At 49.5% G+C, this 22,177-nt stretch overlaps 1 protein-coding gene across 9 annotated transcripts in view; it reads left to right on the top strand.

Annotated features, from left to right (window-relative positions):
• SCAP (SREBF chaperone) overlaps nt 1-22,177 on the top strand; it is a 64,958-nt gene that overhangs the window by 36,628 nt on the left and 6,153 nt on the right. For 7 of the 9 annotated variants that reach the window (XR_010155184.1, XR_010155183.1, XM_054681752.2 and 4 more), the window contains exons 3-12: nt 3,883-4,012; nt 13,703-13,860; nt 14,706-14,926; nt 15,111-15,216; nt 16,207-16,379; nt 16,765-16,891; nt 18,331-18,443; nt 19,838-19,932; nt 21,339-21,437; nt 21,596-21,814. Coding sequence is in view for 7 of the 9 variants with exons in the window: in XM_054681752.2 (XP_054537727.1) it covers nt 3,883-4,012; nt 13,703-13,860; nt 14,706-14,926; nt 15,111-15,216; nt 16,207-16,379; nt 16,765-16,891; nt 18,331-18,443; nt 19,838-19,932; nt 21,339-21,437; nt 21,596-21,814 (1,441 nt within the window). In the remaining 2 variants the exon portion in view is untranslated. Of the gene's footprint in view, nt 1-3,882; nt 4,096-13,702; nt 13,861-14,705; nt 14,927-15,110; nt 15,217-16,206; nt 16,380-16,764; nt 16,892-18,330; nt 18,444-19,837; nt 19,933-21,338; nt 21,438-21,595; nt 21,815-22,177 lie in introns of all 9 variants that reach the window. The other 2 variants (XM_063805679.1, XM_054681753.2) reach the window with 1 other exon arrangement.

Here is a 22,177-nt window from a genome sequence, read left to right as displayed (position 1 = left end):
ATATTAAATATCATGTATGAGTTTTTCATTGTTATTATTCACTGTCTTCCTAGTCTTCTACCTTCACAGCCAGAAAGCACAAGCAGAATCCAAAAACATGTATAGTCTAAACATAGAACAAAAACTGACTATACTCTGTGATTACTATGCAAACGCTGTAGCCACAGCCTAAAATTTTTTTTTTTTTTTGAGACAGGGTCTCTCTCTGTTGCCCAGGCTAGAGTGCACTGGCATGGCATGATCTTGGCTCACTGCAACCTCCACCTCCCGGGTTCAAGCGATTCTCCTGCCTCAGCTGCCCGAGTAGCTAGGATTACAGGCGTGTGCCACCGCGTCCGGCCAATTTTTGTTTTTTTAGTAAAGACGGGGTTTCACCATGTTGGCCAGGCTGGTCTTGAACTCCTGACCTCACGTGACCCACCCACCTCGGCCTCCCAAAGTGCTGGGATTACAGGCATGAGCCACCGTGCCCAGCCTAAATTAACTTTTTTTTAAGTGAAAGCAAGTTTATTAGAAAAGTAAAGGAATAAAGAATGGCTACTCCATAGGCAGAGCAGCCCTAAATGAATTCTGATCACATTCTCTTGTAGTCGTTTCTCTCTTCCTACTTAGAGCATCTTGGAGGCAGACCGTAGTATTATCTTTTGTATTCTCAGTGCCCAGCATATAATACATACTTAATAAATGGTTTTTGAGTGTAGGTAAAGATGGAAAAGCCAGAGAAAAGTAAAAATTGATTTTTGTGAAGGTAAGGAGATTGTGTAATTGTTTTCTGTAATTAACATAGTAAATGTATTTAAAATATTCAAAACATGGTATTGTCAAAAGACTTGAAGAGGCATTTCACAAAAGTTGCTATATCCAAGTGGCCAGTAGTAAGTATATGAAATAATTTTTTAATTGTTTCTTATCAGGAAAATGTACATTAAAACCATGCTGAGATACCACTGTCTTTTCCTCTAAATGGTTAACATTAATTGGACTGACAATATCAAGAGATGACAAGGATTTGGAGAAACTGGAACTCCTATTACACTGGTGATAGTGGGAACATAAATTTGTACAACCACTATGGAAAACTGTTTGGTATCATCTACTAAGCTCAATGTGCATATAACTCCATACCCAGCCATTTCATCCTAGGAATATACCCGACAGAAATAAGTGCTTATGGGGCCACCAAAAACCAATGAAGGATAATAGTTTTATTCTTTTTTTTTCTTTTTTTTAATTAAAAACAATTATCCAGCCCAAAATGTTTTGTTTTTTTGAGACGGGGGTCTCACTCTGTCACCTAGGCTAGAATGCAGTGGCATGATCATGGCTTATTGCAGCCTCAGCCTCCCGGCTCAAGCGATCCTCCCACTTAAGCCTCCCGAGCTGGGACTACAGGTGTGCACCAGCATGCCTGGCTAACTTTTGTATTTTTTTTTTTTTTTTAGGGATGGGGTTTCACCATGTTGCCCAGGCTGGTCTCAAACTCCTGGGCTCAAGAAATCCTTCTGCCTTGGCCTCCCAAAGTGCTGGGATTACAGGCATGAGCCACCTCACCTGGCCAACTTTATTCTCCTTTTTTTTTTTTTTTTTTTTGAGATTGAGTTTCACTCTTGTTGCCCAGGCTAGAGTGCAGTGGCGCCATCTCAGCTCACCGGTTCAAGTGATTCTCCTGCCTCAGCCTTCTGAGTAGCTGGGATTACAGGCATACGCCACCACGCCCGGCTAATTTTGAATTTTTAGTAGAGACAGGGTTTCTCCCTGTTGGTCAGGCCGGTCTCGATCTCCCGATCTCAGGTGATCCACCTGCCTCGGCCTTCCAAAATGCTGGGATTACAGGCGTGAGCCACTGTGCCCGGCCCAACTTTATTCTTAATAGCTCAAACCAGAAACAGCCAAATGTTCCTCAACCAGTGGAATAGACAAATGCACTATACTTTATTCATTAGTGGACTAGTATGTATCCAAAAAGGAATGATCTGCTATGTGCGCCAGTGTGGAGAATCTAGCAGATAGAATTTGAGTGAAAGCAGCCAGTCACAAAAGAGTATATAAGTAGAATGAATGGTTTCATTTATATGACATTCAAAAATAGGTAAAACTAATTTATGGTGATAGAAATTCTAATAGTTACCTTTGGTGGTGGGGAGCGGTATGCTGTTGACTGGGAGTGGGCACAAGGCTGCCTTCTGAGGCTCTGGAAATGTTCTATAGCTTGATCTAGATAGTAGTTACACAGATACACACATGTAAAAACTTACTGCACTTTATACTTAAGATCTGTGCATTGTACTATATAGAAGTTATTTCTAAATTTTAAGAAAGTGAGATCTGAAACAAAATGTACATGTTTGCCAACTTTTTCTTTTTTTTCTTTTTTTTTTCACTTGAGATGGGGTCTCACTGTGTTGCCTAGGCTGGAGTACAGTGGCATGATCTCAGCTCACTGCAGCCTCTACCTCCCAGGGTTAGATGATCCTCCTGCCTCAGCCAGTAGCTGGGACCACAGGTGTACACCACCATGCCCAGCTAATTTTTTGTATTTTTGGTAGAGATGGGGTTTCACTGTGTTGCTCAGTCTGGTCTCCAACTCCTGAGCTCAAATGATCTGCCTGCTTGGCCTCTCCCAAAGTGTTGGGATTACAGGCTTGAGCCACCGCACCCAGCTTATTTGCCAACTTTTTGATGAAAGGTCAGGGCTTTTCCTTGCATATATCGGGTCCATTAACTTAACTTTCCTCATGATCCTAGTATAAACCACATCCTTAGTTAATTATACATAATTTTCATGGTCTGTCCCTTTAAGTGGAATAGTTGCTTAGCTATCTGAATTGGAATCCTTCTGGATTTTTAAAGGTACCCCCACTTTTGTTTTTTATTGTTCCCTTATATCTAATTTGGCAAGGTGATTTTTTTTGTTTGTTTTTAGCATCTTGCTTTTATTAAGTCTCTGAAAACTTTTTTCTTTCAGAGACAGGGGTCTTATGTTGCCCAGGCTGGAGTGCAGTGGTATAATCATGGCTCACTGCAGCCTCTACCTCTAGGCTTAAGCAGTCCTCCCACCTAAGCCTCCTGAGTAGCTGGGACCACAGGTTCACACGGCCATGCCTGGCTAATTTTTTTGATTTTCTGTAGAGATGAGGTCTCACTATGTTGTCCAGGCTGGTCTCAACCTTCTGGGCTCAAGCAGCCCTCCAGCCTGGGCCTCCCAAAGTGCTGGGGTTACAGGCATAACCCACTGCGCCCAGCCTGAAAATATTAATATAATGTTATATATTATAACATGTTGGTGTTTCCTTTCAGTAAAAGTTACTCATTAAATGTATAAACTAGCCAGGCACGGTTGCTCACGCCTGTAATCTCAGCACTTTGGGAGGCTGAGGTGGGTGGATCACCTGAGGTCAGGAGTTTAAGACCAGCCTGGTCAACATGATGAAACCCCGTCTCCACTAAAAATACAAAAATTACCTGGATGTAGTGGCAGGCGCCTATCTATCTATCTGTGTGTGTGTGTGTGTGTGTGTGTGTGTGTGTGTGTGTGTGTATGTGTGTATGTATGTTTATATTATATATATTAATGTTATATATAATGTTATAACTAAGTATATTTATACATACTTAGCTTATACAGCCTGAAAACATTTAACAGAACAGTCTATTTTACCAGTTGGGCTTCTTCGTAAGGTTTATGTGACTAAAATAAGTTTGAAAAATTCTAATCTAGATGACTTCTGAGTTTCAGCTTTGCAATTTTGTGATTCTAATATTTTGCACATTTGTACAGTCCTGACAGAATTTAGTTATTAACTCCAGTGGCTCCTGTGTCAGTGTTGAGAGAGGACTGCCTCTCTTAGTGTCTAATTCTTATCTCCTTTTTGTACATCCCAGCTACCCACTGCTGAAACTCCCCTTGCCAGGAACAGGACCTGTGGAATTCACCACCCCTGTGAAGGATTACTCGCCCCCACCTGTGGACTCTGACCGCAAACAAGGAGAGCCTACTGAGCAGCCTGAGTGGGTGGGTACTCGTCATGTTCCTGAGGCCAGCACAGAGCATTGGGTGGAGACTGGCTGAGGCAGGGGTCTGCCAGTGAGATTGAGGTTGGTCAGCTTCTGATTTGTGAATTCATGTACTTTAACAGCTTTATCAGTGTACCATATAGATACTTAGTTTATACATTTTTTTTTGAGATGGAGTTTTGCTCCTGTTGTCCAGGCTGGAGTGCAATGGCACAATCTCGGCTCACTGCAACCTCCGCCTCCCGGGTTCAAGTGATTCTCTTGCCTCAGCCTCGAGTAGCTGGAATTACAGGCGCCCGCCACCACACCTAGCTAATTTTTGTATTTTTAGTAGAGCCAGGTTTCACTTTGTTGACCAGGCTGGTCTTGAACTCCTGATCTCAGGTGATCCACCCATCTCGGCCTCCCAAAGTGCTGGGATTACAGGTGTGAGCTACCGCACCTGGCTAGTTTATACATTTATTGAGTAACTTTTTTTGAAAGGAAACACCAAATGATGCCAAAGCCTGACTATTGTAGTAAAACTGAGATCTGTGCTTGTTCTAGCTGTGGCCAGCCGGGTCTGGGTTCATACCCTGAGTTGCTCACACATGCTGCATGGGTGTGTGGCAGTATCCTGGCAGACACACAGGCCGTCTCCTTCTTGTCCCTGGGCAGTCAGAACAACTGCACATCCCTGAGAGTGTTCTGACACAGAGTGCCAGCACTGTCTAGCATTTGTATCGCGCACCTAATTTTTTCAGGTCTATCAGGTCCTATTTTATCCTCACAATCCAAAAAGTGCAGGTTTTAGATCTCTTTTCCAGGTAAGGAAGCTGGGCTCAGAATGATTAAGTGCCTCAGTTATTTATTTATTTTTAAAATTTTTAAATTTTTATATTTTAGTCTTGCTCTGTTGCCCAGACTGGAGTGCAGTAGTATGATCTCGGCTCACTGCAACCTCTGTCTCCCAGGTTCAAGTGATTCTCCTGCCTCAGCCTCCTGATTAGCTGGGACTGTAGGTGTGCGCCACCACGCCCAACTAATTTTGTATTTTTATTAGAGATGGAGTTTCACTATGTTGGCCAAGCTGGTCTCGAACTCCTGACCTTGGGTGATCTACCCGCCTTGGCCTCCCAAAGTGCTGGGATTACAGGCGTGAGCCACCGCACCTGGCCAGTTATTTAGTTTGGAACTCTAGGTCTCCTGACCCCAGCCCACTCCTCCTTCTGGACTGTACTGTTTTCAGTTGACTGTCTCTGGGCCGAACACTGATATAAATGAGAAAAAAGGTCTTCAGTTGAGGGGCTCAGTCAAGGGACCTAACTCACCATCACACCGCACTCATTATTTGGAGCTCATTGAAGCTTGACTAGCTCATCTGTGTACCTTTTGCCTGTCAGGTGTGGACAAAGTGCCCTTTCTTCTGTGTTGTTCTGTGGTCCCTGGATTCGTGCTGGACTTGCTGAATCTGTTGTTGAGGAAAACCAAAGCTCAGCGAACAGAGCTCTCCTCCCCCTTCTCTCTGACAGTCATAGCATATTCCCATTTCCTTTTTGGTTAACGTAGTAGTCAGGTAACTTGTTATGAACTTGACTCTGCGGCTGAAATAGAGGCATATCTGGCAAGATAGGTCTGTGGCACAACTATACATGGTGTCAGTGGGGAGTGCACCACCCTGGCTTCATGGGGCTCTGCCTATGAAGGTCAAAGGATGCATGGTCTGATGCTGGCTGAAACCAGTTTTGTGGTGAAACCAGTTTTGTGGCTTTATGTCCCAGGTTGGCCATTGGCTCACTGGCTCATTGTGGGACCTTCTTGCTTAAACCTTTTACCTTCATTAACCATTTTTTTTTTATTGTTTTGAGATGGAGTCTCACTCTGTTGCCCAGGGTGGAGTACAGTGGCGTGATCTCAGCTCATTGCAACCTCTGTCTCCTGGGTTGAAAGCGATTCTCCTGCCTCAGCCTCCTGAGTACCTGGGACTACAGGCATGTTGCCACCACGCCCGGCTAATTTTTGTATTTTTAGTAGGGGTGGGGTTTCACCATGTTGGCCAGGCTGGTCTCAAACTCCTGACCTCAGGTGATCCACCTGCCTCAGCCTCCCAAAGTGCTGGGATTACAGGCGTGAGCCATTGTGTCCGGACTTCATTAACCTTTTAATGCAATGTTAGCACATAAGGGAATATTTGTGTTTCCTGACTGGAAGAGTTCATTTGGCCCATTGGTGTGGAATAGATGTTTAATGATGAGGCTGTAAGGGGTGTGATGTGTTTGTAAGCTCTTTGAATGATGGGATGATGATAGAAAGTGTTGGTGCAGAATAACTAGAGGGCTCGGGAATCAGGAGCATTGTCCATTTTCTCTCTCTCTGATTGGAGCGCTCATCCCCTGCAGGATTGAGAAGGAGATGGGCCCAGGGCAGTCACCTGGTGTCACACAGCTCAGTGGTCAGTTATCTCACCTCCATTGACTGTCCTTGATAAAGATACAGGCCAGCGATACTGAAGTGGGTGGTAAGGACTGTTTTAGTTATGAAGAACAGAAAATTCAACCCAAATCAGAGTAAGTGAAAGGGAATTTTTGGTTTATATAACTCAGCCAGGTGCAGGGCTGACTTAAGCACGATATAGTTTGAGCCTCAAAAGGAGTCCATCTCTTGACTTTGTCCTCTCTGGGTCAGCTTCACTTTTGGTCTTCCCAACAGTGGCCCTAGCAGCTTCAGCCCCATGTTTTTGCATCATCCAATCCAGTGGAGGATAAAAGGGAGCCCAGTTGGCTATGAATAGGGTTACCTGCCTGTCCCCTTCCCAAGCCCTATGGCTAAAGGCAGGTATTTCATTGTTGTTGTCAGCACCTTGCTGGGAATGAGAGAAGATGGTTTCCAAAGGGACAATAGGGCCGGGTGCAGTGGTGCATACCTGTAATCCCAGTACTGAGGATCGCTTGAGCCCAGGAATTTAAGGCTGCAGTGAGCCATGATCACACCATTGCAGTCCAGCTGGGGCAACAGAGTGAGACCTTGTCTCTAAAAAAATAAAAAATAAATAAATTTTAAAAAAGGGAAAATAGACTCGGGCAGTAGACAGTACATTGCAGGCATCTGCTGCCTATACGAAGGAGCCAAAACTTCCTTCCCTACTCGACTCACTGCTCAGTTCAGCACCCGTTTATTGCATACGCATGGTGTGGGATGATGTGGGGTACAGATAGAGGCTCACTGTCCTTGAGGAGATCCTATACTGTTTGGAAAGAGAAGACAAAGATTTTTCAAAGTTTAAAGTAAATATAGTGTATGTCAAAGAGACATAGGGGGGCAATCGAAAGAGCTCCCCAGTGGTCAGTGCTAGAGCAATTTTTTTTTCTTTTTTTTTTTTCCTTTCTCTTTTTTTTTTTTTTGAGACGGAGTCTTGCTTTCGCTAGGCTGGAGTGCAGTGGCGCGATCTCAGCTCACTGGAACCTCCGCCTCCCGGGTTCAAGTGATTCCCCTGCCTCAGCCTCCCGAGTAGCTGGGACTACAGGCACGCACCACCACGCCTGGCTAATTTTTTGTATTTTAGTAGAGACGGGGTTTCACCATGTTGGCCAGGATGGTCTTGATCTCCTGACCTTGTGATTGATCCATCCGCCTCGGCCTCCCAAAGTGCTGGGATTACAGGCGTGAGCCACCATGCCTGGCCTAGAGCAATTTTTGCAACAAAATAAACTGGTATTGAATTAAGACCCAAAATATAAAATAATTCTCTGTGAGTCCATTCCTGAGTCCATATGCTTGAATAAATATAAATAAATGAATGGATGACAATAGACAAATCTCCTGGGCAAAAAAATTCTAAGTAATGTATCCTAAAGTGTGGACTATGCATGATGACTTTCTTCCAAAGAGGACAGTGTGACTGTGGGAAAAAGTAACTTTACAGTGAAGAAGCCTGACAGACACCTCCTACAGTAAGTGATTGGGGTTAAAGCAGCAGTGATAAATCACATTGATTGATTGTGCCCTTGATATGTGAGGAGGAGGAGGACATTTTACCGCTGATCTTCCTCTCCCAAACCCATAACCGCAGTATAATCAGAAGTAAAACATCAGACAAATCCTAGTTGAGGAACACCCTACAAAATGCCTGACCAGTACCCCTTGAAGCTGCCAAGATCATCAAAAGCAAGGGAAGTCTGAGAAACTGTCACAAGCTACAAGAAGCCTCAGACACTACAGCTAAACGTAACGTGGTTTCCTGGATGGGATCCTGGAAAAGAAAAAGGACATTAGGCAAAAACTTAGAAAACCTGAATATACTTTGGACTTTGGTTAAGAATTTCACTGTGGACTTTGGTTTTCAGAAGGAGGACTACAGAGATGAAATGTCCTTCTTTTTATATACCTCAGCCTCCTAAATTATTTAAAAATTCACGTACATTAAGATTCAGTCTTTGTGCTGTAAAGTTCTTGGTATCTTCAGTTGTTTGGATTTTTTAAAAAGCCGTATTCTAATATAGGGACATGTCATTGTGATTGTGATTTGAATTTTCATTTCCCAGATGACTAATGACCTTAGTCACTTTTTCAAGTGCTTATTGTATTTGCCTGTCTTCGTTTGTGATGTGTGTGTTCAGATGACCCCATTTTGAGTTGTTTGACTTCTTTTTGTTAAATTGTGGATCTTTCTCTATGCTGGAGATGGCTCTCTTTTTATGTAGCCCTCCTCCTCCCCTTTTGCTAGATGCTTCTCCACAATGGGATTGATGGCTGCACCCTACAGTTAAACCTTTATGTGTCCTCCAGAAAGGACTCCAGTCAGTTCTGCCATGTCTTTGTGCTCTGAGTTCGGCTCACCCTGTGTTGTCACTGTGACCACTGGCCTCTGTGGCCACTCTTGGGGAAGGGCATTTCTCTCTGGGCAGAGGGATGTTTTTACCAGAGGAAGAGAAGAACGAAGCAGAAACAGTAGAGACTTTACGTTTTCCAGCACTGTGACCTTGGGCAAGTTACTATCACCTTGTGCTTTAGTTTCCACATCCATAAAGTGGGATAATTATACCTACATTATACATTGTCATTCTTATGATTAAGTGAAACAATGCAAGGGTTTAGTACAGTGCCTGGCTCATCACTTGCATTCAACAAATGATTGTGGCTGTTGCCATTGTCATCATTGTCATTGATCAAGTCTGGCTGGTCAAGCAGAGGGGAGAATGAAGATTCATGTGCTTGGACTGCCCTGTGGTGTGCACCAGAAGTACACTCCTGAGGCTTTATCAACCTCAGCTCAGAGTCACTTCCTCCAGGAAGCCTTCCCCAGCTCCCTTACAATATGTCCTCTGCTTCTTCTCTGTGTTCTACATGACGACCCCATTGGAGTCATGTTTCATTCAAGTTTATACACTCCAATGTTTTACACACAGTAGATGCTCAAGAAAGGTTTCTTGTTGAATAAAGAAACAGTATGGCTTATTTAGGAGACAGTGAGTCTGCAGTTTTTCCTGGAGCATGTTAGGTGGAACCAAGTTGAATCTCCTGATCTGTGAAGTTTAAACTTTTAATTCCATAGGCATTGGGAAGCCATTCCCTTAGAGGCAATGACTCGACGACAGTGGTGATAAGAAGACCCATCGTATTGAACTTGGAGAAACCTGTAGACTGAGATGATTGTGCATGGGACACGAACTCGTTTTCATAGTTTTAAGGGATAATATAAATGATATAACTAATATATTTTCAGACACTTTGCTAGATCTGGATGGTTCACAGGAGTTGTTTCGTTTGGTCCTCATGGTGCTCTGGTGAGGGCTGAGGTTTTATTCTCATTTCCCTCAGTAAGAGACAAGGCTTGGAGAGTATAGAGACCATCATCCAAGGGACACAGCCAGGGAGTGGTGGCGCTGGGATTTGAACTCAGGCAGGTCTCCTGAGCCTGCTCTTCCCACCACAGCCCTTGCCCACCAGGGTTGGAGGGCAAGGATCAGGAGGCCTTTTCTCTAGGAAGAGCTGAGTGGCAGGAGTCCTCCACATCCTGTTCTGAGGGAGCCCACGGGTACACTGGTGTAAAGGTAAAATACCTGGAGCTCTAGGTTGCTGTATCTAAATAGAAAGGAAGGATTCCATTTTTCAAAAACCTGAGGTCTCCAGCACTGCCTGGGTCCCCAAGACTAGCTCATTGTGAAAACCTGAGCCTCACACGAAGGCCTAGCTGGCAGGTCCACAGAGGTGGCTGGGTTTGTTCCATGCTGGACTTCCACGGCCAACATTGCAGTGTTTGTGGTGGCTGCGTGAGCGTGGACACAGGGTTTCCAGGAAGCTCTGGGTGGGAGCCTGATGCTCTGAACTGTGGTGGCTGGAGACTCCAGGGCTCCCAGGACCTCAGCTCCTCTCCCACGCTGCTTGTGCTAGGCCTTTCCTTCTGTGTCTTGTTCTCCATAAGACTCATATTGTTCAGAGCTACCCAGCCCTGGGTTTCAATCCTGGCTCTGTTGCCTATCAACTGTGTGACCTCGGACACTTCATTTTATCTCTCTGAGCCATGGTTTTCTTATCTGGGCCCTTTAGCTCAGGGTCTCTCACAAGACTACAATAGAGCTGTCAGCCAAGGCTGCTGCCATCTCAAAGGTCAACTGGGGGAGGATCCCCTTCCAAGCTCACTTAAAGGTAGGTTCCTTACAGGCTGTTGGGCTGAGGATCTCAGTTCCTCACTGTGCATTGGCTGAAGGCCTCCCTCAATTCCTTGCCACATAGGCCTTCCCTGAGCAGCTCACAATGTGGTGGCTGGTTTCATCAGAGCGGTGGCTCCCAAAAGAAGGGGGCCAGGGTGGGAGAAGGAGTCATAGTCTTTTGTAACCTAATTGGAAAAGTGATTTCTTATTGCTTTGGCTGTATTTATTGGTCAGAAGCAAATCATTAGGTCCAGCCCACTGTTAAGGGGATGGGATTACACAAGGGCATGAGCACCAGGAGGTGTGGACTGTTGGGGACCGTGTTAGAAGGCTGCCTACCACAGCCTCTCTCTAGTTAGGAGTCTTTTGCCTAGGGGCATCTGGACTCCACTGGCCCTTACTTCCTCCATCACCCACTCAAGATACCAGTGTTTCCATGTCCATTTCTCTCTTGAATATTAAGTAGGGATTGTGGGAGCTCACTCAGCACAGTGAGTGTGGGCCCTGCCCACATCTTCCTTACCAGGTTAGTGCTCCTTTCCTGCTCAGACCTGTGTGAGCTTCTGTTCTGGTCATAGCCTGTGGCAGCCAGCTCCATCCAGGTGCCTCTGTGCCTCCCAGCAGCTTCTAGTGGCTGAGCGTGATACAGAAGACAAAGTGGATGAGGCCTTCTGTCCCCAGAGCCCTCACTAAGGCACAGCCACATAAAGTTCACAAAGGCTCAGACGGTTGCCTCTGGTTGTTCCTTTGTGCCCAGGGTCCCAGGAGGCATTAACTTGCTGTGCTTGGTCAGCATCTTGGCCCTTGCTTATGCTGTAACCTGGAGTACTGCATTGGTGAGTGGCTCCATGGCCTCCCTTTCATCCACACGCATGCCCCTTGGAATTCCCGACTGCAGCCCAGGCGTGGAGACAGCCCCTCATCCCTCAGCTGGGCTGGGCCCTGCCCCCTTCAGTCCACACCTCGCAGTACACCGCTGTCTAGGGCCATGTTTCCTTGTCTCCAGTTGTCACCAACTCCCGGGGAGTCTTTACAGAGCACTGCTTTCATCAGGTTGCCCCTTCACCTCAGAGACACTGGGCTTTGCTTTGTCAAGTGATTAAAATCCTGACAGCTCAGTCAGGCTTCAGTCTAAGCCTGCTTGTCATCTTCCTCGTAATTTCTGTTATCCCCTGACAGGTTTCCTTGGTGCAGATGTCCAGGCCTTCTGTCCTCTCAGCATCCCTTGCAACTCACATTCCCTCCTGCTCCTCTCCTACCTGTTCTTTTCTAACCTTATGGCTCTACTCAGCTTCTCCTGGGCCATAACCCTGCTGTGGCTGACCCAGCATGTTTTGGGGTGCTCCGTGACATGCCTGTTACTGAGGGTTGCATATGTGAACACTCTTGTCATTTACATCCCTGTTAAGCTCTTGAAAGGTAGATGGCAGATTCTAGTGAGAAAAGTATGTGATATTTAGTGAGGAGACCTTGGTTTGAGTCCTTACACCACCCTGCCTGGAGTGTGAAGCTCTAGGCAGGCACAATGCCTGAGCCTCTCCTTGCTTCTCATCAGGCTGTTGTGAGGGTCAGATGAAGTGAAATGCCTGATTGTTCATTGTTAATATTTCTGCTAATCTCTCAGACACTGTTTGTATGCATGTGTGGTGTGTGCATACATCTTGATGCTGCAGGATGAATGTCGTTATTCCTCTTTCACAATGAGGAAATTGAAATCCAGAGATGTCAAAAGTGTTTTCAAGGCCATATGTTTGGAAAGCTGTGATTTAAAATTGGGTCCTTTGATCTTCAAAACCCGCTACTCTGCTGCAAGTGACAAAACCTGAATCAGTAAGACAGGTTACATGCTTTGGGGAGTGTAGAGTCTATAGTGCGGTCAGCAGACATGTTCCATAAAGGGCTAGATAGTAAACATTTAGGCTTTGCGGGCCAGACGGCCTCTGTTGCAGCCATTTGACCCTGCTGTTGTAGAGTGAAAGCAGCCATAGACAATAGTAATGGTAGGGGTGTGGCTGTGCTTCAGTAAAAATTGGAAGTGGAAAAACAGGCACTAACCAGCCTGGGCAACATAGTGAGACCCCATCTCTACAGAAAATAAAGAAGTTAGCCAGGTGTGGCACTTTGGGAGGCCAAAATGGGAGGATCACTTGAGCCCAGGAGTTCGAGACCAGCCTGGCAACATAGTGATACCCTGTCCCTACAAAACATTTTTGAAAATTAGGCATGGTGGTGGTGCACACACCTCTAGTCTCAGCTACTTGGTGGGTGGGGGTGCTGAGGTGGGAGGATCTCTTGAGCCTGGGAGATTGAGGTTGCAGTGAGCCATGATTGGGCAATAGAGCAAGACCTTGTCTCAAAAAGAAAAACAGGCATGGGCCCTGATTTGGCCTACAGGCCATCGTTTGCCTACACCTGGTCCCACAGTGCTTTGCCCATAGTAGATGTGTTATTGAGCAAAAGAGGTTCGCTGCCCAATGTGCTAGAAGCCAATACTGTGACACCAGGATTTGGGGAAAAGAAAAGCTTTATATTGAAGGTTGACTCCCTAGGAGACAGGAGTCCAGCTCAAATCTGTCTCCCTGTGCTGGCTTTAAGGCAGTAATTTTATTAGGAAAGGTTTAGAGGGTGGATACTAGGATTAGCAGATGATTGGTGGAAGGAAGGGTGATTTCTGGGAAGTCTTTGAGCATGCCCAGTTATCTCTTGATGCCACCTCACAGGTCCCATGTGCAAATTCCGGGGGAGTTAGTATGAAACATGCAGTGGAAATTCAGGCTGTGACATCGGCAAGCTCATTCTGCACAACTCCAGTCGGCCATCTTGGTTCCAGCTTATTTCAGCCAGTTCTTTTATCTCATAAGCGGAGGGAGTTTCTGGGTTTCAGCAAATTGTTTCTTTTCTTATCTGCCATCCTGCAAACTCAAGAACTTGTATTAGTCATTGGTTTCTTTAACTCTGTGGGGCACGGTTTCCAATGCCCATTAAATCCCTTGAATTGGACCGTCTTTCTTCTTCCTGTGCTCAGCTGCCCTTTCTGCCCTCCCTCATTTCTTCTGCAGTATGTGGGTGCCCCGGTGGCTTATGTCCAGCAGATATTTGTGAAGTCCTCAGTGTTTCCCTGGCACAAGAACCTCCTGGCAGTAGATGTATTTCGTTCACCTTTGTCCCGGGCATTCCAACTGGTGGAGGAGATCCGGAACCACGTGCTGAGAGACAGGTACCCCTCTCAGGGACCCTGGCCTCCCTGAATCCCATTCTGTACTGAAGGGAGAGTTACAGTCCTCAGTGTAACTGCAGTGAGCCAGTCAGCTCTGCAGAGATAGAACAAGCAAGAAGGATGGAGCGTGAACTAGCCTTGAATTTCTCAGCATCCTTGTGGGTCTACGGTGGCTGCATTCCGCTTGGACCTATGCAGATGGCACACACATAGCCTTGAGTCTCATCCTTACATCTCAGATGGAGTCAGTGTCCACTGTGCTAACTCATGACCCACATGGCTTCCTGCCTGTGGGTTATGGTGTGAATGTAATGGTGGTGTCTCTGCCGACGAGAAGCAAGCTCTACCTGGGGGTACCTTCTGAAGCCCCAGCCCAAGTCGTGCTCCCCTGCCTATCAGTGGGTCCCTGGGTTATGCTGGCTTGGCATACAATGTGTGTAATTGGCAAGCTGCATCACTGCCAGGTTTTAGTTAGCTAGTGGCGTTGACAGATATTTTGGTGAACTAAATGAAGCCCCTAATTTACCCCAGTCCCTGCTCATCCACTGAACTGGCCAGGGTGTTTTAGTGGGTGGGGTTGTGCATGCTCTTACAGTACACTTGCCCGTCCTCAGAGCTGATGGGCTTTTGGGCTTCAGATGCACTTTGAAAGTCAGACAGCCACATGTTTAGGTTATTGGCCACCTGGAAGTACTTCCCCCTGCTGCCCTAGTGGTCAGGCTCTTTGGCGATACCAGAGAGCAAATATGGGGCATTGAAGAACAGACAGAGGATGTCCCCTAAGTACAGCAGGTCTGCCCTGTGGTGGCAGACACAGCAGGTGCCTTGTCCTGTCTCCTGTGCAGCTCTGGGACCAGGAGCTTGGAGGAGTTGTGTCTGCAAGTGACCGACCTGCTGCCAGGCCTCAGGAAGCTCAGGAACCTACTCCCTGAGCATGGATGCCTGCTGCTGTCCCCTGGGAACTTCTGGCAGAATGACTGGGAACGCTTCCATGCTGATCCTGACATCATTGGGACCATCCACCAGCACGAGCCTAAAACCCTGCAGACTTCAGCCACACTCAAAGGTAGCCCCAGTACAAGTTCCCTTCAGACCTGTAAAGGTGCCCATTGGTCACCGTCTTTTTGATGTGTGCTTAGGCAGATCAGGGTTTACCTTTTGTTTCCCAGGGTGGGGGTGAAAAAGGGGTCCTTGGTGGCTCTGCAGTAGCTGTCATTTCTTTGTCAGTACCTGCTGGTTTCTGCTTGCAGACTTGTTATTTGGTGTTCCCGGGAAGTACAGCGGGGTGAGCCTCTACACCAGGAAGAGGATGGTCTCCTACACCATCACCCTGGTCTTCCAGCACTACCATGCCAAGTAAGATTGACAGTACCCTGGGCTCTTGACTGGTCTGCAGGGTGACATGAGGCTTTGAGTAGTCCCTCTTCTGGTTAGAGTGTTCTGAATGCCCCCTGGAAACTTGGGAGAGTTTCCAGGCCTCCTGTTGAATGTTTACATCCCTCAGACTAGATGATGCTGTCTACCACATTTTAATGGGGATGACCTGACAGCTGGTTAAGCATAGGGGACTAAGGCAGGGCTGGCGGTCTCAGTGTCCTGGTGCCTCCTCTGGTCTCTCTTGAGCCTAGGGCAGGCATCCCCAGCTGGTTACTACTGAGCGCCCTATATGGCCTGTGTCCTTCCCAGTGGGGCACTGCAGGCAGCTCCCCAGTTGGCAAGGGCACTCGAGGTGCTTCTGATCGGCTCTCCTAGGCCTCTGGCAATCAAGAGTGTTGGAGGCCGGGCGCAGTGGCTCACGCCTGTAATCCCATACTTTGGGAGGCCGAGGCAGGCGGATCATGAGGTCAGGAGATCGAGACCATCCTGGCTAACACAGTGAAACCCTGTCTCTACTAAAAATACAAAAAATTAGCCGGGCGTGGTGGCGGGCACCTGTAGTCCCAGCTACTTGGGAGGCTGAGGCAGGAGGATGGCGTGAACCCAGGAGGCGGAGCTTGCAGTGAGCCCAGATGGCGCCACTGCACTCCAGCCTGAGCGACAGCGAGACTCTGTCTCAAAAAATAAAAAATAAAATAAATAAATAAATAAATAAAAAAGAGAGTGTTGGAGTAGGTCCGGAAAGGGAGACAAAGAAAGGAGCAGGGGGAGCTCCTGAGAAAACTTTGTCCCCTTTGTGATTTTCCCAGTGCCCCTGGAGACTATAGAGAAGCTCAGGCACCATAGAGAAGTTCCCTTTCAACACAGGGGCAGGAGGGAGGTCCTGATGGACCCTCTGTCCGGGGATTGTCTTTGTCCCCAGAACCAAGAGCAACACTTCCATTTACCCCCACCCTGCTCCTTGACCAGGTTCCTGGGCAGCCTGCGTGCCCGCCTGATGCTTCTGCACCCCAGCCCCAACTGCAGCCTTCGGGCGGAGAGCCTGGTCCACGTGCACTTCAAGGAGGAGATTGGTGTCGCTGAGCTCATCCCCCTTGTGACCACCTACATCATCTTGTTTGCCTACATCTACTTCTCCACGCGTAGGTTCATGGCAGGGAGGCTGAGGGCTTTCTCCAAGCTAAACGGGCATTTCCATGTCACCTGCTTCCCTGGCTCTGGAGGTGGCTTGGGGTAGAGAGATAGAACACACCTGGTGGTCGTCAGAGCTAGGGCTTTGTCCCCCAGCAGGGTCTTAGGAGCTTGGGTGGGGCCGGGGCTCTTCCCACTTTCAGCCCCTTCCTGGGTTAGGGTTCCTAAAAGGTGTACTGTGTCCATGACACTGGGAAGTGCTTGTGCCTGTCCCTTTCCTTTGGTGAAACCAGGAGTTTTCCCTTCCTCGACTGTCAGGGCAACCTACTCCCGGGAGCCCCAGTGGGCCGGGGGCTGGGGGAGGGGCCGCCCTGATATGCCCTCTCTGCCCTCCAGGGAAGATCGACATGGTCAAGTCCAAGTGGGGGCTGGCCCTGGCTGCTGTGGTCACAGTGCTCAGCTCGCTGCTCATGTCTGTGGGACTCTGCACACTCTTCGGCCTGACGCCCACCCTCAATGGCGGGTAGGTCCCTAGCAGGCTCCACTGGGCCACAGGGTGGGCTCAGGCCAGAGAGCCTTGCACTTCTGGGTTCTTGGCCTTCCCTGGACTTTGCTGTGACCTCACGTCTTCACATTGTTGTTTTTGACATTTAAGAGGTACATTTTCTTCCTCTTCTTTGTCCGGCTTGTATTCATACTTGTGTTTGTATATAGCATATCTAGCTATAGTGAGTGTCCATATGTACAAAAGTGCATATTTGTGGGCTGGGTGTGTATATAAGGGGTGTGTGTTGGTATGTTTGTGTATACATGAGTATGTATTGCATGTGTGTAGTCGGATTTGTGTGTCTGTGTTTATGTATTCTATATACACACACCACACACACACTGCAGCTTGATGGCTTAAGCCACTGGAGGTGTGAGATAGAGAAGAGAACATTTTTTTTTTCATGATTAGAACATTTAAATGCCTAATGAAATAGGTCATTTTAGAGGAAGCTCTTTGGAGGATATGAGCACACTGTAATTTGTCGCCTTTTTCACTGATGTTTACTTTCCCCTTGCCACTCCTCTCTGAACCTTAGTCTGGAAGCCCTTCCCTCGGCTTGTCCTCAGGCTTTGATCTTGGCTCTGGCTAGGCCCGCCTGCCTGTCTATTAATGGTTATTAATGGATTATGGATTGGCCTGTCCACCACTTTGGCCCATCAGGCTGGTCGTATGAAAAGCGACGTCGTATTTTGTTTCTGGTAGTTTCGTTGCTCTTAGATACCTGCTCCCTTTCCTGAGCCTGACAGTGTTAAACACCACCCTCCCCCATACCATCTGCCGTACCCTCCACAGGGCCCTCCCTTCCTTCGGCTCCAAAGCAGAGGTCCTGCAAGGTATAACTTGGCTGGCGTTCCTCGCACATAGACTTTCTTAGGGTTCGCTGCGGGGAGTGTGGGACGGTGGGCTCAGATAGCTGGTAGAGCTTTCTGTAGGAACAGTCGTTCTTCTCCACACACAGCTTCTCAACAAAGGTGAGTGGGCCTTCAGGGTAGTTTCATCTCCTTGCATTTAGCTGTGATGGGTCCACCCAGAGTTACTGGTGTGGGTCTTGGCAGCAGTCATTGTCTTTAGCCAGCAGTCTTCTCCTGGGAAGGGCCAGCAGAAGTGTGGTCTAGCAGTGGCGCTGCACAGCTCTCCCTGAGGGGCCTCTTCTAGCCCTCCTGTGCTGGATGGCTAGAGACAGGATGGCTGCTGGCCCCTCTGCAAGGCTCTGGAGCCTGCCTGAAAGCTGAGTGCTGTGTAGATGCAGGTCTTGTTGGGTGAGGTGGACAAGGGAGGGTTTCTGCCCAGCACCTGTGGGAGTCACTCAGCAGCCCCCATGACAGGCTGGAAACCCCACAGCCTTCCCGAGGGCCCCAGTCTGTTGGGAACCACCACAACACTGTCCTCACCTTCTCCTTCTCTGTCCCCAGCGAGATTTTCCCCTACCTTGTGGTGGTTATTGGGTTAGAGAATGTGTTGGTGCTCACCAAGTCTGTGGTCTCAACCCCGGTAGACCTGGAGGTGAAGCTGCGGATCGCCCAAGGTAACGCAGTGGGAGAGTTGGGCAGAGGGCTGCAGGAGGGGCTGGAATGGGGCCTGTTCCTCTTGCTGTTAACGCTCTGTGAGCAAACAGAGCCCTTGAAATGTCCCTTGCTCTTGCCTCCGGCATAATATGCAGTGGGCCACTGGGCCCTGGCAGCTCTTGAGTGTGTGCCCTGGGGAGCCATGGGGCCATTGGACTGTACTTCGTCCTGGTTCATGTGTCAGTAAGAAAGTAAACCAGGCTGGGTGCCATGGCTCACACCTGTAATCCCAGCACTTTGGGAGGCTGAGGCAGGTGGATCACTTGAGCCCAGGAGTTCAAGACCAGCCTGGGCAACATGGTGAAACCCCATGTCTACAAAAGATAGAAAAATTAGCAGGGCATATTGGCATGCACCTGTGGTCCCACCTACTCAAGAGGCTGAGGCGGGAGGATTGCTTGAGCCTGGGAGGTCAAAGCTGCAGTGAGCCGTGATCACACCACTGCACTTCAGTGTGGGTGGGGCTTGTGTTTGGTGGTGGCTTTCTGTCTGGGGAGTTTAGCGCCTAGTATTTTCTCTTACTGCCTCACTCCAGCACACTAGGCCCAAGCCCCGGGGGCTGGCCATTTCAGAGACGCTGCCTTCACGGCTGCAGAAAAGCTCTCTCTGGCCCTGCTGGTAGAAGCTGGGGATCTGGGGTTCTACGGAAAATGAGAAAAGGGAGAGCCTGGCCTTGGAGGCCTGGTCACTTGAGCCTCTTCTTTGTCGTCACCCATGTCTGTGAGGAATGGGGCTGTAGGCAGCCGTCCATTCATCCAGACCTCTGTGAGCCTCTGTGATAAGCCAGGCCCTGTGCTGGATATGGAGTTAGGAAGAGATGGGGCGAAATTGTCCTTACCCAGTAAGAGCACAGAGCCTTAGACATGCGACAGTGTGATAGCGTGGGATCAGGGCTCACCACAGGAAGGGGCTTGAGGAGGAACGCAGCCAGGTCCTCTACCCGCCGAGTGCTTCTGCCATGTGGTTGATGGGCACACTGTCATGCTGGCCCGTGCAGACCAGACAAGAACCACATGCGGAGGTTGGATGTGGTTGTTGTGGGTGGCACTTGGCTTTCCTTGTGGATTTTCTCATCTCCACACTCTGCTTCTTCCCTCTTTTGATGATTATAGCTCTCCTCTGCACCCTCCAGGCTGTGAACACCCGTTCCCCGTAGCAGCTGTGTGGTGGTGATGGCCCCTTAAAGTCTGGGCATTAGCAGGACCCTGAGGGTTGGGGTGCTTTGGTGGAATGGCTCCTTCAAAGGGCTGGGGGGCCTCGCCATGCCTCTGCCACTCCGAGGCCCATGAGGTTGTGTGAGTCATGTCGCAGAGTGGCCACGTGTTGCCCTGTGCCCTGTTGCTGCCCTCTGCAGGCCTAAGCAGCGAGAGCTGGTCCATCATGAAGAACATGGCCACGGAGCTGGGCATCATCCTCATCGGCTACTTCACCCTAGTGCCCGCCATCCAGGTAAGGCCCCAAGGCCTGCCACCTGGATGAGCATGGAAGCAACTGCTGTGCTCCCCAGCTGTGCAGCCATGGGCAGGGTGCTCCCCTCTTCAGCACAGGCATCCTTGCTTCTGAGGTGGGACCTCTTTGCCTGGCAAGCAGATCACTACAGCACACAGATGGCCCCTGGCATGCCTGGCACAGAAGTGCTCAGCAAACCCTGGCTGGGTTCCCAGATTGAGCACCTAGCCAGGCAGACTCTGCCCTTGACCCTGTCTTCCTACCCCTCCCTGCCTGCTTCCCCTTCAGCCAAGTGGCAGGAGGAGGCTGCAAGGGCATGGCAGGAGCTGGGGACTGGCTGTGCAGTTCATCACACCTGTTTCCCATTTTTGAGGGAGAAGCACCGTGGGGTTCCTAGACCCTTCCTCCGGTCTCCTCCCTTGGCCCTGGCCTGTGCCGCAGTCGCCAGACGCATGGCCTTGCCTGGCCTGACCAGTGGGAGGGCCACCACCCATTGCCCAGAGTGACCCTGCTCTTGGCAAAGTGCCCTCACTCAGCTGTGGGCTGTGAGCAGAGGTGGAGGTGGCCCTGCACTGAGCTGGAACCCCAGACTGATGCCAGCGATTCCAGAAGGAGTTGCAGGAAGGGGAGGATGCCATCTTTTCTCCCCCGTCTTTCCCCCAGGGCTGGCAGGCCAGCTGAGGGATGGGGGTGAGCAGAGAACAGATGGGCTGTGGGCTGCTTCTCCTGGAAAAACAGTAGTATCTGCAGGATAGGGTACAGTCTTGGGACATTAGAGCTGAGACAACCACTGTGCCACTATCTGCACTCCATGGTCTTACCCCAGATCGGAGTAGCACTGTGGTGATGTGCTAGAGGTCTCAACACCGACATCTCAGAAAATTTTGTCTGCTGACAGCTTGGGGAGCAGAGAGCTCACCCTTTTTCAGTTTTAGAGAATCCCTCTCTCTCTCTCTTCATTGTTCCGGGGCAGTTGCTGGCTGGGAACCTTTCTGAGAGCCCCTGAATCAGGCCTGGGCTCTAGCTGGGTTGGTGATGCATGAGCAGGGCGGGGGCTCAGTGGGGAAGGACTTTTTGGGGAGCAGGCTGGTGGGGCTTAGAGGTTTCCGGGTTGGATCAGACCTTCAGTCCTCTCTAGAGGGACCGGAAGATTCAGGGAAGGTACTTCCCCTTCCCTTTCAGCCCTTTCTGAAGAAAGTGTGAGGGTTTCTGCTGCCCCCTGGTGGAGACGGGGTGAGCTGCTGCTGGTATGTGAACTGAGGACCAACCAGCATCTCTCATCTCTGCTGTGCCCTGCCTGCTGCTGCCCTGCCGGTTATGAGGTGGCTGCAGTCCGGGCACTGCTCCTCTTGGGCTGGGACAGTGAGGTCACGGCACCCCCCCACCCCCATGTGCTCTGATTCCAGGAGTTCTGTCTCTTTGCCGTCGTGGGGCTGGTGTCTGACTTCTTCCTTCAGATGCTGTTTTTCACCACTGTCCTGTCCATTGACATTCGCCGGATGGAGGTAGGAGTGGGCTGAGCCCTGCCCTGCCCGCCTCCTCAGCCCTGGCTGTACTGAGGGAGTCCTGGGTGAGAAGGGTGTAGACCTTGGGCAGGACAGCGGTCCTGTGCGGGCAGCCTCTGGACGGTGGACTCAGGCCCTGACCACTGTGCCCCCAACAGCTAGCAGACCTGAACAAGCGACTGCCCCCTGAGGCCTGCCTGCCCTCAGCCAAGCCAGTGGGGCAGCCAACGCGCTACGAGCGGCAGCTGGCTGTGCGGCCGTCCACACCCCACACCATCACGTTGCAGCCGTCTTCCTTCCGAAACCTGCGGCTCCCCAAGAGGCTGCGTGTTGTCTACTTCCTGGCCCGCACCCGCCTGGCACAGCGCCTCATCATGGTACCTGCCACCCCTGCCCTGCCCTGCCCTCTTCTGGAGGGCCGGTGCTCCAGGCCCCTTGTGGTGCTGCACTTGGCCTTAGAGTGGCAAGGGGTATTCCTCAGGCCCTGGTGGCCCCTGGAAGCCTGGCTCTGGGGAGTTGCCCGTTGTGTCCTCCCTGCCCAGACCCTAGTGGCTTCTGAGGAGATAAGCCTGTGGGAGAAGCAGCTCCAGGGTTCTCAGGTACAGGAGCCATCCTCTCCCCAGAGTGGCCCAGGACAGGAGCCTGTTAGTTGAGTGCTCTGGGATGGACCCACTTGTGGCCACCACATTGCCCTGGGTCGGGTTCATCGGCCGCTGCATGGTGTGCAGACACTGGAAAGT

Source organism: Pan troglodytes, chromosome 2 (genome assembly GCF_028858775.2).
Source record: "Pan troglodytes isolate AG18354 chromosome 2, NHGRI_mPanTro3-v2.0_pri, whole genome shotgun sequence".
In the NCBI taxonomy this organism is placed as follows: Eukaryota; Metazoa; Chordata; class Mammalia; order Primates; family Hominidae; genus Pan; species Pan troglodytes.
This window is presented reverse-complemented; position numbering and strand designations above follow the sequence as displayed.